This window comes from Arvicanthis niloticus, chromosome 17, assembly GCF_011762505.2.
Source record: "Arvicanthis niloticus isolate mArvNil1 chromosome 17, mArvNil1.pat.X, whole genome shotgun sequence".
NCBI classification, from domain to species: Eukaryota; Metazoa; Chordata; class Mammalia; order Rodentia; family Muridae; genus Arvicanthis; species Arvicanthis niloticus.
The window spans coordinates 33,670,097-33,683,443 of NC_047674.1; the positions used below are offsets into that span (position 1 = coordinate 33,670,097).

The window sequence follows — 13,347 nt, forward strand, 5'->3', positions numbered from 1 at the left end:
GCATCAGGGTAGAGATGATGCTGAGAATTCACCAGTTGGGTCTATAAAAGCACAATCCCCAAGGAAATCAGGGTGGCGGGATGCAGATGGCCAGAGAAGCTCATCTTTCTCTGCAAAGGCAACTGACTGGTGCCAGCTAAGTGTTAGAGACCCACTGTGGATTCTATGGGATACAAGATAAGTCTTGCCTGCTTCTGCGCCCCACAGATAAAGAACAACCTATGCCAATAAGTTTGACTTAAAGAAAACTGTGAGCACCCATGCCTCCTCCCCCCAAAAAAAAGAACAATAAGTTGTCACATTCTAAATGTCAATTCCAGAAGGGAATGGGTGTGCATAAAAATTAGTATACATTTATACCGAGCATAAAAAAACTCTAAAGTAGCAGGGCACAGTAATGTACATATATGTCGGTCATTTCAGCTCTGAAGGTAAATTTAAAGAGAAAACATTTCCTCCGTCCAATTTGTGAATGTGCTTGTCCCTCACCCTGCCTGGGGGTGGGTCCCTGTCTTTTCACTAGAGCCCGTGAGTTACTGGCCTGCCGGGTTAGCACTGCACACGCCTGCACACACCTGCACCTGCTATGTTAGTGAGTTACGGGGGTGACACCTACCCCCTTGTCCTCATCCTCCACCTCCTCATGCTGCTCACACTCGCATGCTGCTGTAGCACTCACCAACCGTAAGGTCTTCAAAAAGTCTCGCTCCCTCGGCTAATGAATATAACAGACAGAAGACAGGACAGCAAGGAAACAGACAGACAGACAGATAGACAGACCGGGAATGAAAACAAGAGCATGAGCGGAACGCAGTGAGGGAGAAGAGGTCACCAAGCAAGGGAGCAATGGTCACACGGAGGGAGGCGATGCCTGGCTTAGCCTCAGAAAGGCTACTTACTCCCTTGGTATGCATGAGTCTTTCTGTGTGTGGTTAAACAGCACATCTAACTGATTTTAAGTCAATACAAAACAACCCAAAGGTTTAAAAAAATAAAAAGAAGAAGCAGAAAAAAAAATAGTATGTTAATTATAGAGTCTATCAGGAAAGCAGGTATCTTCAGGTCCCCGGCTCACGTCACATGAAGATGGGTGCAGAAGCAACTGAGGAGAACTGACTCTTCTGGCTGAACTCATAGTTGGAAGAGCAAACGCTGCAAAAACCTGACATCTGTGCTGCAGACGCCCTGGCCGTGTGTGTACGGAATTATATGCTCAGCAAAATGAATTAGGAAACCGCAAACTTACCAAGGTGTCTCCAGACAAAACCTCCAGGAGGGAGATCAAATTGTGCCCGTCCCTCAGATCCTCGTAGAGATCGTTCACGTGCTTCCGAACCTAAGGCGAAAAAGCGGCCATCTTTAGTCCTGTGGCTCAGAATGCACCAGGCAAGGTTATTAACAGACATGTGCTTCATGAGGGGTGTTCACCTACACAGGACTTTTCAGTTTTATCCTCTCATTATCTGAAAACAGGTGTAAATTTAAAACCTAAAAAAAAATTATTTTGTCGTAAAGAATTACTAACTTTTTAATATCTTGAACTGAATATTATCCTGTATGTATGTATCCTATATGATAGGCCTACAATTTTTAAAATATAAATAATATCCTGAGCTTATTTGTTATCCCTGACACAACCAGGGCCACCTTAACAATGAGTTGTATTTTTACCACCAGCTGGTCTTCACAGCATCTAACACGTAACGGATGGAGACGCGCTTTGTAAAAACCAACAATGAAAGCAGGGATAACAGGACCCGGAATTCTATGTACTGTTTTTACAACTTCCTGTGAGCTCTAACCACTGTAAATAATTTTTAAAATTAAAGTATAGGTTAGGAGACTTTTATCTAAATCTTCTTCACAACTTAAATTTTGCGGCGGAGAATCTAAGTAACACTAACGTGAAATTGGCGTTCGGCCTATAACAGCTTCCTGTGTTCCCTCACCTGACCAGAGCCTGTGGTTTTAGAACTAGAGGTAGTAAAGACTCTCAGAAGACCCTGCCTAGATGGTTCCACCAGGACAGTTCAGTAATAAGTTACCCACTATGAGATCTGTGCTCCACAGACAAACGCCACAGCAGGCCAAGAAGATGGCTGGTCCACAAGAGCAGAGACACTCCCAGATTTTCCACCTTTCTGCAAGTCTAGACTGTATTACTTTGAGATGCTCACAGGAAAGGAAGCAAAAAGAAGATGTACAACAGCGGTTCTCAGCCTACTGGCTGTGACCCCTTTGGGGGTTCAAACAACCCTCTCACAGGGGTCACCTGTCAGATATGCTGCGTATCAGATATTTACATTATAGTTCATAACAGTAGCAAAGTTACAGCTATGAAGTAGCAATGAAGTAATTTCAGGGTTGGGGGTCAGCACACCATGGGGAACTGTATTTAAAGGTCACAGCATTAGGAAGGTTGAGAACCACTGCTCTAGAAGGTTCAAGGACCAGAACCCCACCTCCTTTACCCAGGGCACAATCCCTGCACCTGTCCATCTCTGCAGCAAATTCTCCAAATTCTTAAGTATGAGTCACATGCCACTGGACTTCTAAATGTCAAGCAAACACACAGCATAAAGTGATAAAGCAACAGAAGCCTACGGACAAAACTGTACAAGAAAAGCCTAATGACAAACTAAAGCAAACTTTTAGCTTGGTAAGTCTTTATACTCCCAAAACTGGGGCTTAAATACCATTTACTATATTATCTTAGTTGAGGAGATACACATACATAGATTTAGGTATGTGTGTGCATATGTGCGTATGTATGTCCATGGTGTGTGTGTGTTGTGTTCTATAACCTCTCTATTTCGTGTATTATACAAGAATCAAACCCAGGGCCTTATATGCATAGCAAGAAATCTATTACCAAGCCACATTCCTACCCTATGTCAATTTATTTCATTAGTGTTAAAAATATATGCGACTAATGAAGACATTTCCCTAGAAAGTGTCCCACTAAATTTACTTGTTTCTAGGCCCACCACCTGGGCCTTTTTGGCAGTAACAAGGTCTCTGAACACTCACAAATCCATTTGGCATCACACGCACAGATACAGACAAAACGTAGGCTGAAGGGTTGCACCTTTGAAGAACTGCTGGACATGGTAAGAGGGAATTACTGCAATCCAGTTTTCCATCTTAGCAAACTGAAGTTTTAGTTTGACTTCCCAATTCCCACGGAATAGCACTGGAATAGTCATGGATTACACCACAGTGAAAGAAAGTTTTAAAATATTTTCTCTTTGGTGGGAAAATGTGATTTGAAGATAATTTTAGGTGATATTCATTTATAAAATCTGTAATTACCCAAAGTAGTTTTGAAAGTGTTACTGCTCTGTTAGTGTATTTACCTCAAGATAGCTTTGATTGACAGTCCCCTCAGGGTCTCAACTATAATTCAGAAGTGAACCACTTTTCAAGGGCCTTTTCAGGAACATACATGCAATAGACACAACACACACATAATGCGCACACATTACCATATATGACACACACAAACACACATACATCAAGGACACTTTGGGGAACATACAGGACACACACGGGCATGTATGTGTGTCTTAATAAAACGAAAACACTATTGTAATTCTGTTTGCATACTAGAACCCCATAAAGATTCTCAGTCTCCTCCCAAGGCACAGACCTGAATCTGTAAGGCCTACTTGGTGCTTGGTAGCCCCACTGTGCATTGACACCTGTGCATATCCCTGTGTGTGTAGTGTCACCAGGAAGCAGCTTTACACTAGGGAGCCTGACCAGGACCACCCAGTAAAACGATAACACTGTAACTGCTGTATGTAACTGCTGATGCTCAGCCAGTGGACTCAGATCTCAAAATAAATGAGTCCGTTGTGTCGATCTGACATCCTTGCCCACAGGACAGCGGTAAACACAAATGTGCTCAGGGTGGGGCCTCCAGCTGGATGCTGCCAGACAGAGAGTCTGCCCATATCCCACATTCCACTTCCTGTCATCCTCCCTCGAGGACAGTTTAAACTGGGGTGTGATTCTGAACACTTATCTCATAGAAAGGCAATTTCACAACTTGCTGTGCTAGTAGGATTGCACCAAGCTCTCCTCACCAGAAAACTTCTCAGAATCAAATGTCACTTCTCATTGTTATATTTATGCTACAATAATAATTAAAAAAAAGTTTAGCATGTTTCAAAGGGAAAATATTGTATCACATAAAACCAAATTGGAAAAAGAAGAAACTAATTAAGAAGACAAGAATTTGGAACCTGTATTTATTTTAATTTTGCTTCTCTGACCCCCTGACCTTGAACCCCTCGCTAAAGCTGTGCAGGCCTTAGTTGTTTCCTTGGCAATATAAAAGCTCAGAAAGGGAAGCCTGGAGTTCCGAGTAGAGAACAAACTTTCTATGGTCTCAAGATAGGATTACTGTTATCTGTTTTATTAAATTAATGAATTGCTAATTTAAAGGAAAATATACAAAACGGAAGTTACTTTCAAGCCTGGGAAGATAATTTTTTAAAAAATTTTAGAAGGGGGAAAAAAAAAAACAGAATAAACTTTGTAACACTGCCAACCGTGGCAGACACATGTTACTTCCTATTGTTCTTGTCTGATGGTCCAAAGAAATATGGTATAAACCATGCCCCTTAGGGCATGCCCCTTGACTCTGAGGCAGTGGATGAATCTCAACGTAGAGCCTTATATGTGTGAGTACTGGGTTAAAGCCTCAGCACACAGAACAGAGGCAGCCTTACTCCTGTGCTCCCCAATCTAAGAAAAGCACATTTCATTGTTGTTATCAAAATGGTAGCAGGAGAGAATGGATTACTGGAAGCTATCCTCTGGATCCACAGGTACACTGTCACACAAACATGCATGTACACACACACACACACACACACACACACACACACACACACTGCCTTTTAAAATGCTTCAAATCCACACCTTGAGGAAGAGATGGTAATAGATGAGATAAGGGATCAAACTCTGGGCTCTGATCAACTGGCCAATCAAAATAAGCCAGGGAAGTAAATAGTTAAGCCAAGACAGAGGGCTTAACTGTTTTACTTTGTCCAAACTCTGAGTCACTGACACTTGGCCTGCTAACTGCACTTCACAGGCAGCTACTGTAACTGCCAGTGCTCCTCCTCCCCCTCTTCCCCTTTTCTTCCTCCTCTCCCTCTTCCTCCTCCTCTCCCTCCTCTTCTTCTTCTTCTTTCTGCTTTCCATCTAAAAATTAAATGCAGTTCTCTTCCTTTTCCCCTGTGAGGCAAAAACCATCTAAATCAACAGGAGTGAAGGAAATGATGAGCAACATGAAGCATCATGATGTCCTGGGGTTAAATCATGCACACAGAAGAGTGAGACATCCTTTCCTTTGTGTCACATCATCTTCCCAGAATTCTCCAGTGTTTGTGTTTGTTGTCTGTCTGTCTGTTTCTTTCTGTTGTTGTGGTTGTGAGACAGGGGTTCACTATGTAGCCCTGGCTGTCCCTGGAATTCACTATGTAGACTGGGCTATCCTTAAACTCACAGAGATCAGCCTGCTTCTGCCTCCAGAGTGCTGGTGTTAAAGGCATGTGCTACTAGGCCCCCTCTGGCTTCCAGTGCTTTGGAAAATGTGTGTACTGCTTGGCACCCATCACATACTCACAGGGAGCGCTGATCTTGTTCCCAGGAGACTATCCTACAGAAGGAAATAAGTGGACAGGAAAACAGGAAATGGAAAGAAAAAAAGTAACTGAGGTGCTCAAGGTGACCCAGGAATGAACAGGGGTAAAAACTCAAATCCAACTGTGAAGAGAAGGATCTTCACATACCTGCTTATTCAGATTTTCAAAACCATTTTTCTCAGAAATTTGGTATCACATTAGTTCTTGTTAATCTAGAAAAACTCCGAAAGAATTTTAAATCTCATACATGTCAACTGTTTTGTGGCTGGGACAAATACCCAAGAGAAGTGGTTTGAAGAAGCTAAGAGTTATTGTTATGTATGGTCTCAGAGGCTGCAGTCTGTCACAACACAGAGGGTGTGGCACAGCTGAGTGGCTCACATCATGGAAGCCAGGAAGCAGAGGAAGAACACCTAATCCACGGAGGGGAGCCATGGATGGGCTCCAGCTTATTGGAATGGGTTGCCCACAATCAGATCAGGTCTTTACTTTTTTGTGTGTCTGGGATTGCTGTCACAAATATATTGACGAATATCCTAGTTATATCTCAATCCAATCACCTGACCACCAAGATTGATCATCAAGGCGTACATGTGGCAGCGGTTTAGTCTGCTAAGTATTTACTGGACTTGAACCACAGGCTAAGACATCTTAAAGAGAGAGATGCAAATAAGAGAGTGCTGTCTGCTGCTGTCTACAGCCTGAGAAGGCAGATGGTGAAGAAATTTCAGCATCGAGTGTATAGACTCACATGCCAAAGAGCGAGGGAGGTCTATCCTGTCTCGGCTCTATCAACTTAGCAAAGAAGATGGCAGTATGTCAGGTCCAGAAGAACAAGAGGTGGGGACAGGGCAAAGAGGTTCAAAACTGTGTAGTAGGTACCAAGCAAAGGAAGTGGCAGCCCATTTAAAGACATGTGAGGTAACACGAGAGAGGGAATTGGGGGACTGGGCAGCTTCATACATTATATATTATGAAGCTCTGAAGACCACTAAGCAAAATTAGGGAGCCAGAAAATGGTGGCCCACATATATAGGGAAACTGGGCTAAGGGCAATTAGTGGGAATCAGAATCGTGAACAATCTCAGCCTCCCTTTATTTAAATCCTAAAAGCAGGACATGGAGTTATAAGACAGAAGTACCCTCCTTCTCCATTCAACCAGAGAGACTTCTGCCCCTTACTGTAGATGGTAACCAGATCAACAAGAACATGCTTCAATGACGAGCCTCTGTCTGCCCCTCAGTTACTGTTCCTGAGGTCCTGCCCCTTGAGATTCCGTGGCTTATGTTTGTCCTGTCATTTTAAAAAATGTACCTTTCTCTGTTGACTACCTAGATAAAGCAGAAACAAAGTTCTCCCCCAGACCTGCTCACTCCCAGATGGCTCTCATGCCTGTGTGGAATGTGTTAATGCATTCATCCTATTTCTTCTTAGTCTTTCTGTTACTGAGGTTATTCCAACTAACAACTGCTGAGGGTTATTCTTCCCTACACCATGGCTTGTTACTTCCCTGTAAACTGTGATCTTCAGTGAAGCCAACTCACAAAGCCAGCAGCCCAATCTGTCTGTGGAGAAAGGGGCTCTCAGGAAAAAGCAAGCTAGAAAGGACTTTCAGTCAGAGCCTGGATAAAGTGCACACATCCCAGAGGCGATGTCAGCCAGATAAAGGATCCACAGTTCTCTCTTAAAGGACATAGAACTCTCAAACACATCAGCGATCTTTTAAAAGGCAGAGAGAGAAAAGATGGCTTGTCCCAAGAACTCTTAGCTGCCTCGACCTAACTAGTAAAAGGGGCCTGTCTGCTTTAGTGAAAACTATCAATTAAAATGCTTTGATTCCATTATAGCTCACATAAATACATGAAAAATGGGATGTCAGGTTCTCCTAGAGCAGCACCCTTGAAGCCTTTTCCAAAAATATAAAATTAATAAAATTTAAGTATTAACATTGCTATATGAATTACCAATAAGAAAACTGAGCTTTTTAACATACAAAAAAGGGCTTAAAAGTATTCTAAGTTACCTGACTCATTTTATGAATTACAAATTATCATTATTATTTCTTCAAAAATTGTGAAAGAATATTATCAATCACACACACACCCCTCCCCCTAATTTTCCCTGTTATTATGAATTCTAATTGGTATAGTTAGGTATTATGAGGAAATAACCTGCTATGCTAGCAGGGAGATAATAGGAACAGAATAGTCACATCTCAGTGCACTCAATTAATTCTTTGAGGGAGAAGATTTCTTCTTCCAATTTTCCAAGTGCCATATCAACTAACATCTGAAAGTCTTGTCCTCTCTTACCACAAGGTGGAACTGTAGTAGTTAAAACCATTGCTAGTGTTGACAAACCCTAAGATTCAGCCATGGTTTTACAGGGATCACATACATATCAAGAAAATTTTTCAATACTCTTATCATAGTTTTAGAAACTTTAACAAAGATCTTTCTTCCTTCCTTCTTTTTTTCCTTCCTTCCTTCCCTTTAATGTCAAGTAACTTTTCTGAACTAGATTGGTAATTTTTCTGTAATTGTGTGAAGTTTCATTTGATTCTAGTTCTGGTTTGGATGGGTTCGAGTAGACTTTCTTTTTCCTCTAGCTTTTTTTAATCCATATACTAACAAAACCCTACTTTGTATGTTTTCCCCCTCAGCCTAAGTATCTTTCATATCTTACATAATAGCTATGTGGACTTTGGTGTTGAGGAATCATATAACTGAAAAAAAAACAAAAACAAAAACCTTCAGAACCAACATGCTATGCAGACTTTCCCTGACTCTGTGCAAATTCTTTGGAGGTAACATAAGTCATCAGTATGTTATACTTGAGTGTCAAACATGAGTGCTGCTTCGCAGGGACCAGGAGGCGGTGGGTGGGTGTGTGCAATGGCTAAACAAGTATCATCACGCCGTTCTTGCAGAGAAGTGGAAGACATTTTAGGAAAGACCATGCAGTATTCTGTGGCCGAGGATTGACACCCAGTCATATTCCAGCCAGAGAATAAGGGTGTCACCTTGTAAACACTTCCTAGCCCAGCCCCACTATGTTTTCTCAAGTGCTTCTGTCAAGTAACCACGGTGACTGCTACTGTGTAAAGATCACTTTTAGGGGTAGATGAGGCGCCAGCTACTGGCATGATTACTTCATTCACATTCCTTCCAAATTCTTAAAGAGAAAAGGCTGGGATAAAGAGGAGTCATAATCACTCAAAACTCTTAGTAAAGGAACAATAGGCTATTTGATGAAACAAAGCTTTGATAAGGAAGAAATCCTGTGAGCACAGTGATGTATGAAATAAGACGACGCGGTGGCCACTTTGTGGAGTGCTATAGGAACAGCTAAAGGGCTCCACAGGATTCACTAGAAGGTAGGTGTGACACATGCCCACAATTCCAGCACTAGGAGGCTGCAGTCCCAGGCTCACAGGAGCAAGAGCAGTCTGAGTGTGTTGTGAGAAATACCCCTGATGAGGAAGAAGAACAGAGGAAAGGAAGGAAGAAAGGGAGGGTAGGATATCTATTGCATCACAATCCTGCCATTTAACAAACTTAAAAACAGATCCCCCTGCAGTTTTAGGTATTAGCTTACTGAATTTTTTTTTTTTAAACCTAAACCATGAAGTTTTAGGGTAAAAAAAAAATCATATAAAAGCTAAAGAATTTAAATTACTCTTAGTTAAAATATACTCATGATGGAAATTCAAAACTAGTTTATAAAATATGACTCTCTTCTATAAATTCTTACTACATGACTCTGTAGTCGTGTGCCTACTCAGCTGGTGCAGAATAAGAAAAACTCCAGAAACAGATGTGCTACCTCCATCTTCCAATATACCAAAGCCTGGTGTTGGGTCCCAGAACCCATTGCGGCACCTCCCATAGTGAATATGTATAAATGCTGCTGAGTCGCTAATTTCACAAAGTGTCCACCTTTTCTTCTGCATTTTCTATTATCCATAAAAGGTGTTTCAGCAATTGCTGAGCAAAGGTGTGTTTAGAAAGGATCTGGGGACTGTATTCACACCTGTAGCAGTGCTGTGCTCAGTTACCTGTGTGAATGTTCATTCTCATCCCGAGAATCTGAAGTAGTTGAAGAAGCTTTGCCCCCAGTAGAAAACCAAAATCTCTGTCTAACTAATACTCCAACTATGTTCTGGCTTAAATAATCACATACATAAATGGGGATTTCTATGCTAATGGGGAAAGACTCAAAATGCTGCTGTAATTGTAACTGTCAATTTCAAATTCTTACTCTTTCTGCTTCCTTCATGGCTTTTTTTCCCTCTGTCTAGCTCTAAGTGATTTATTACTCCTAGGAAAAAAAATACAATTTAATAAGGCTTTTTAGCAATTGCATTCCAATTTCTCTTTGAACAAATAGATGTTATTCACTGATAATGAAGGAAAATTCAATTGAAAAATGAAGCCATGTTATGAATTGGCAGTTTAAATGAATTTAAAATATTATAATTCTGATCAATAATTCAATAAGCAATATATACATGTAACCTTTAAAACTGCTTAAAAATTAATATACTGATCACATTTAATTTGTGTGAAGATGGGGGAAGTCAGAGATGTCACTATACTTTGAGTGATGGGAGAAATGAAAATATATTTAAGATGTAATGTATATGTAACACAACATATATATTAAAATATATTTAAAATATAATGTATATGTAACAACATCTATTTCAAATAACATGACAATGGGTTTTCTGATAAAAACAGAAGCAATTTAGCATTGGCAATGCTTTTCAGCAACAATACTGACAACTCACCGAGTTCCCATATACAAAAGATGCATTTGAAGCTTTTCCTCAAAGTGAACCATAACCTTAGATGCAATTACTAAACTGACACAATTACTAGATTAAATTACAGCAGTACTTTTCAGCCAAGGGAAGACTATAATTTATTTATGACAAGGTCTTGCTATTACACAGCCCAGGCCGGCTTCACACCCATGATTCTCTTGTCTCAGCATCCCAACTTCTGGGATTACAAGCAGCGAACACCATGATCAGCTAGAAAACTGCTTATATACAACATGAAAAGCACATACAGAAAGAAAATTCCATGATAAGTGTCTACCTCCAGTTGTAGGTAAGTACATGAATAAGCATTTTATCAAAGAATACAGACAAGTGAATAATAAGCACATGGAAAGAAGTTTAATGTCATTGGTCCTTAGAGTAACACACATCAAAATCACATGGAGACAGGACCTCACAAACACAGAAAGAACTAAAATCAGGACCGTGCAAATAAGATCCTTATACACTGCCAACAGAAACAAAATATTGCAGCCACCCTGGGAAACAACTTTGCCAGTACTTAAGTTGATAAATTAGATATACAATATGACCCAGCAATTATACTCCTAGGAAGGAAAGCACATCATTCACACAATGAGGTACACACTTACGTTTACAGTAGGATAAAGAGTAGCCCAAATGTCTATCCAATATTAATGCTAAAGCATGCCACATCTATGGGTGGGGTTACTACCCACCAACGAAAGGAAATAGAGAATTAGAACATGGTTGACCCTCAAAAATACTGTTACTTGAGAAAAAGATATAAAAGATACATTCTAAGTACTGGCTAGCTTTATGTCAATCTGACACAAGCTAGAGTCATGAGAGGAAGGACAGCCTGCTTGCTCTTGCTCTCTCTCTCTCTCTCTCCCCCTCCCACCTTCCCTCCTTCCTCTGTCGCTTGCTCTCTGTCCCTCTTTCTGTCTCCCTCTCAGTGTTTCTGTCTCTTTTTCCTGTGGTTTCTACAACATCCCCTGTCTCTGATCTTCCAAGGTATTCAAACACAAGCCTGTGAGGTATTTTTTTTAACTAATGATTGATGGGGAAAGACCCCCCCCCTACACACATACACACACACACACACACACACACACACACACACACACACACACACACACACACGGGAGCCAGTTTAGCCAATGCTAAACTGCAGGACAGAGAGGAGTGTGTTTCCAACAAAGAGAAATGACAAATGGCTGAGACAACGGATAAACACTCTGATCACTGTATGCTGTGGACATGTCTTGACATGCCACACTGTACCCCGAAGTGCATGTAATTACTATGTGTCGATAAAAGACAGGAATAAATTTTAAGATAAAAACTGTAACATATAAATGAAACAAAGAAGACAGAATCTCTTAATTGACAAGGAATGGGGGGTGGAGGGAATAGCTTCCTCAAATACTGAAGAACAACCTTATAGGTCTTCCACCATTAAAGAGATGTGGCCCAAGAGAGTGAGGAGAAAATGGAAAAGGCAAATTATAAACAGTGAAAGGAAGAGCTGGGTTATAATTCAGTAGAAACTTAATGAACCATAAAAAAGTCTGAGACAAAGCACGGACAACAAAGCCTGTCAAAGGAACGAACACTCTGCAATTCAAGACTATATTGGTTTAAAAGTATCACTTTAAAACTCTCCCAAAACATCTCAGAGAAGGATGTTAGTGGCTACTATTTAACAAAAGCAAAATAGGCTTGAGAAACAGCGGGCTCAACAGTTTGTCTTACCAAAGAATTTTCAGTCTTTCAAATGCTAATGTGTAACATAAATCTTTCAACTAGAAAGTGTTTCTTTCCTAATTCTTCTGGCTTCAGAAACCTTCTCTTCTCCAGGCTCCCTCCCTCACCTGGTTCTCACAGTGCTGGCTTCATGGGGATATGATTTGGGAAGTGTTACTCCTGTGTGGGTGCCTATGTCTTTGAATGCTCGTTGGATTTTGTCAATTCCATTTTAAAAATAAACAATAAAGTATTCATCAGAAAACTACAGAAACTTAAGGCAGAGAAAGTTTGAAATTCAATGAAATTACCTAGAAGAAATATTAAATTATTAAATAGAGTACACAGTAAAATCAAAATGTGGGCAGTTTTAGTTTATATAAAATAGAGATGTTTTGGAAACAAAATCAAACTCTGATATACTAATGCAAATTACTAATACTAATTAACTTAAGACATCAGTGAGAATCGTTTCTTCCTTTTGAGTACACAATGAGACCTAGTCAGCCTTCGGGCATACCTGTGTTTGAATCTAAGAAATAAACTGAGTACACAATTCGAGGATTTGGGAAGGCTGGATGTTTTCAGAGATCCAGCACACCAAATTAGCGGTGCAGGTGGGGAGATAGAATTTTTTTTTAAAAACTTAATAGTGAAAGCCCTAACTCATGTTAAGAAATCACGACTACATCACATGCCACAGTCTCTGCTCAGGCAGGAGGTCGACACAGCCTGTGTTCTGCGGCTCTACTGATCTGGAACATTGTGAAGTCTCTTTTGAGTTAAGCTCGACCATGATGTGAGGACTCACAATTTGTCACTCACAGCATCTCACTGCAAACAGTCATACTAGAATGTCACCGTAGGCCTTGAACAGACGATGGAAATCACTTTCTTAATTTAGAATCCATTGAACTGGTATGCATTACTTACTGTAGTATCATTCCAAAAAGCACCTCAGCCGGACATTATGAACCATATCTTAGTTCAATATTTAAACAATAGTACTCAAACCCATAAAAAAAAGTTAGGATCGCAGCTGCCACTGTTATGAAAATAGACAAGTCTAAAGCTTCTGAATAAATGAGCTTGAGAATCTATAATTGAAGGGAATATAACAGCACAATGTGTGT

General features: G+C 40.5%; 1 protein-coding gene across 18 annotated transcripts in view; it reads right to left on the reverse strand.

The window, feature by feature from the left end:
* Dst (dystonin) overlaps positions 1-13,347 on the reverse strand; it is a 385,515-nt gene that overhangs the window by 190,999 nt on the left and 181,169 nt on the right. For all 18 annotated transcript variants that reach the window (XM_076915117.1, XM_076915116.1, XM_076915122.1 and 15 more), the window contains one exon: positions 1,247-1,336. In XM_076915117.1, coding sequence (XP_076771232.1) covers positions 1,247-1,336 — 90 coding nt within the window. The remainder of the gene's footprint in view (positions 1-1,246; positions 1,337-13,347) is intronic.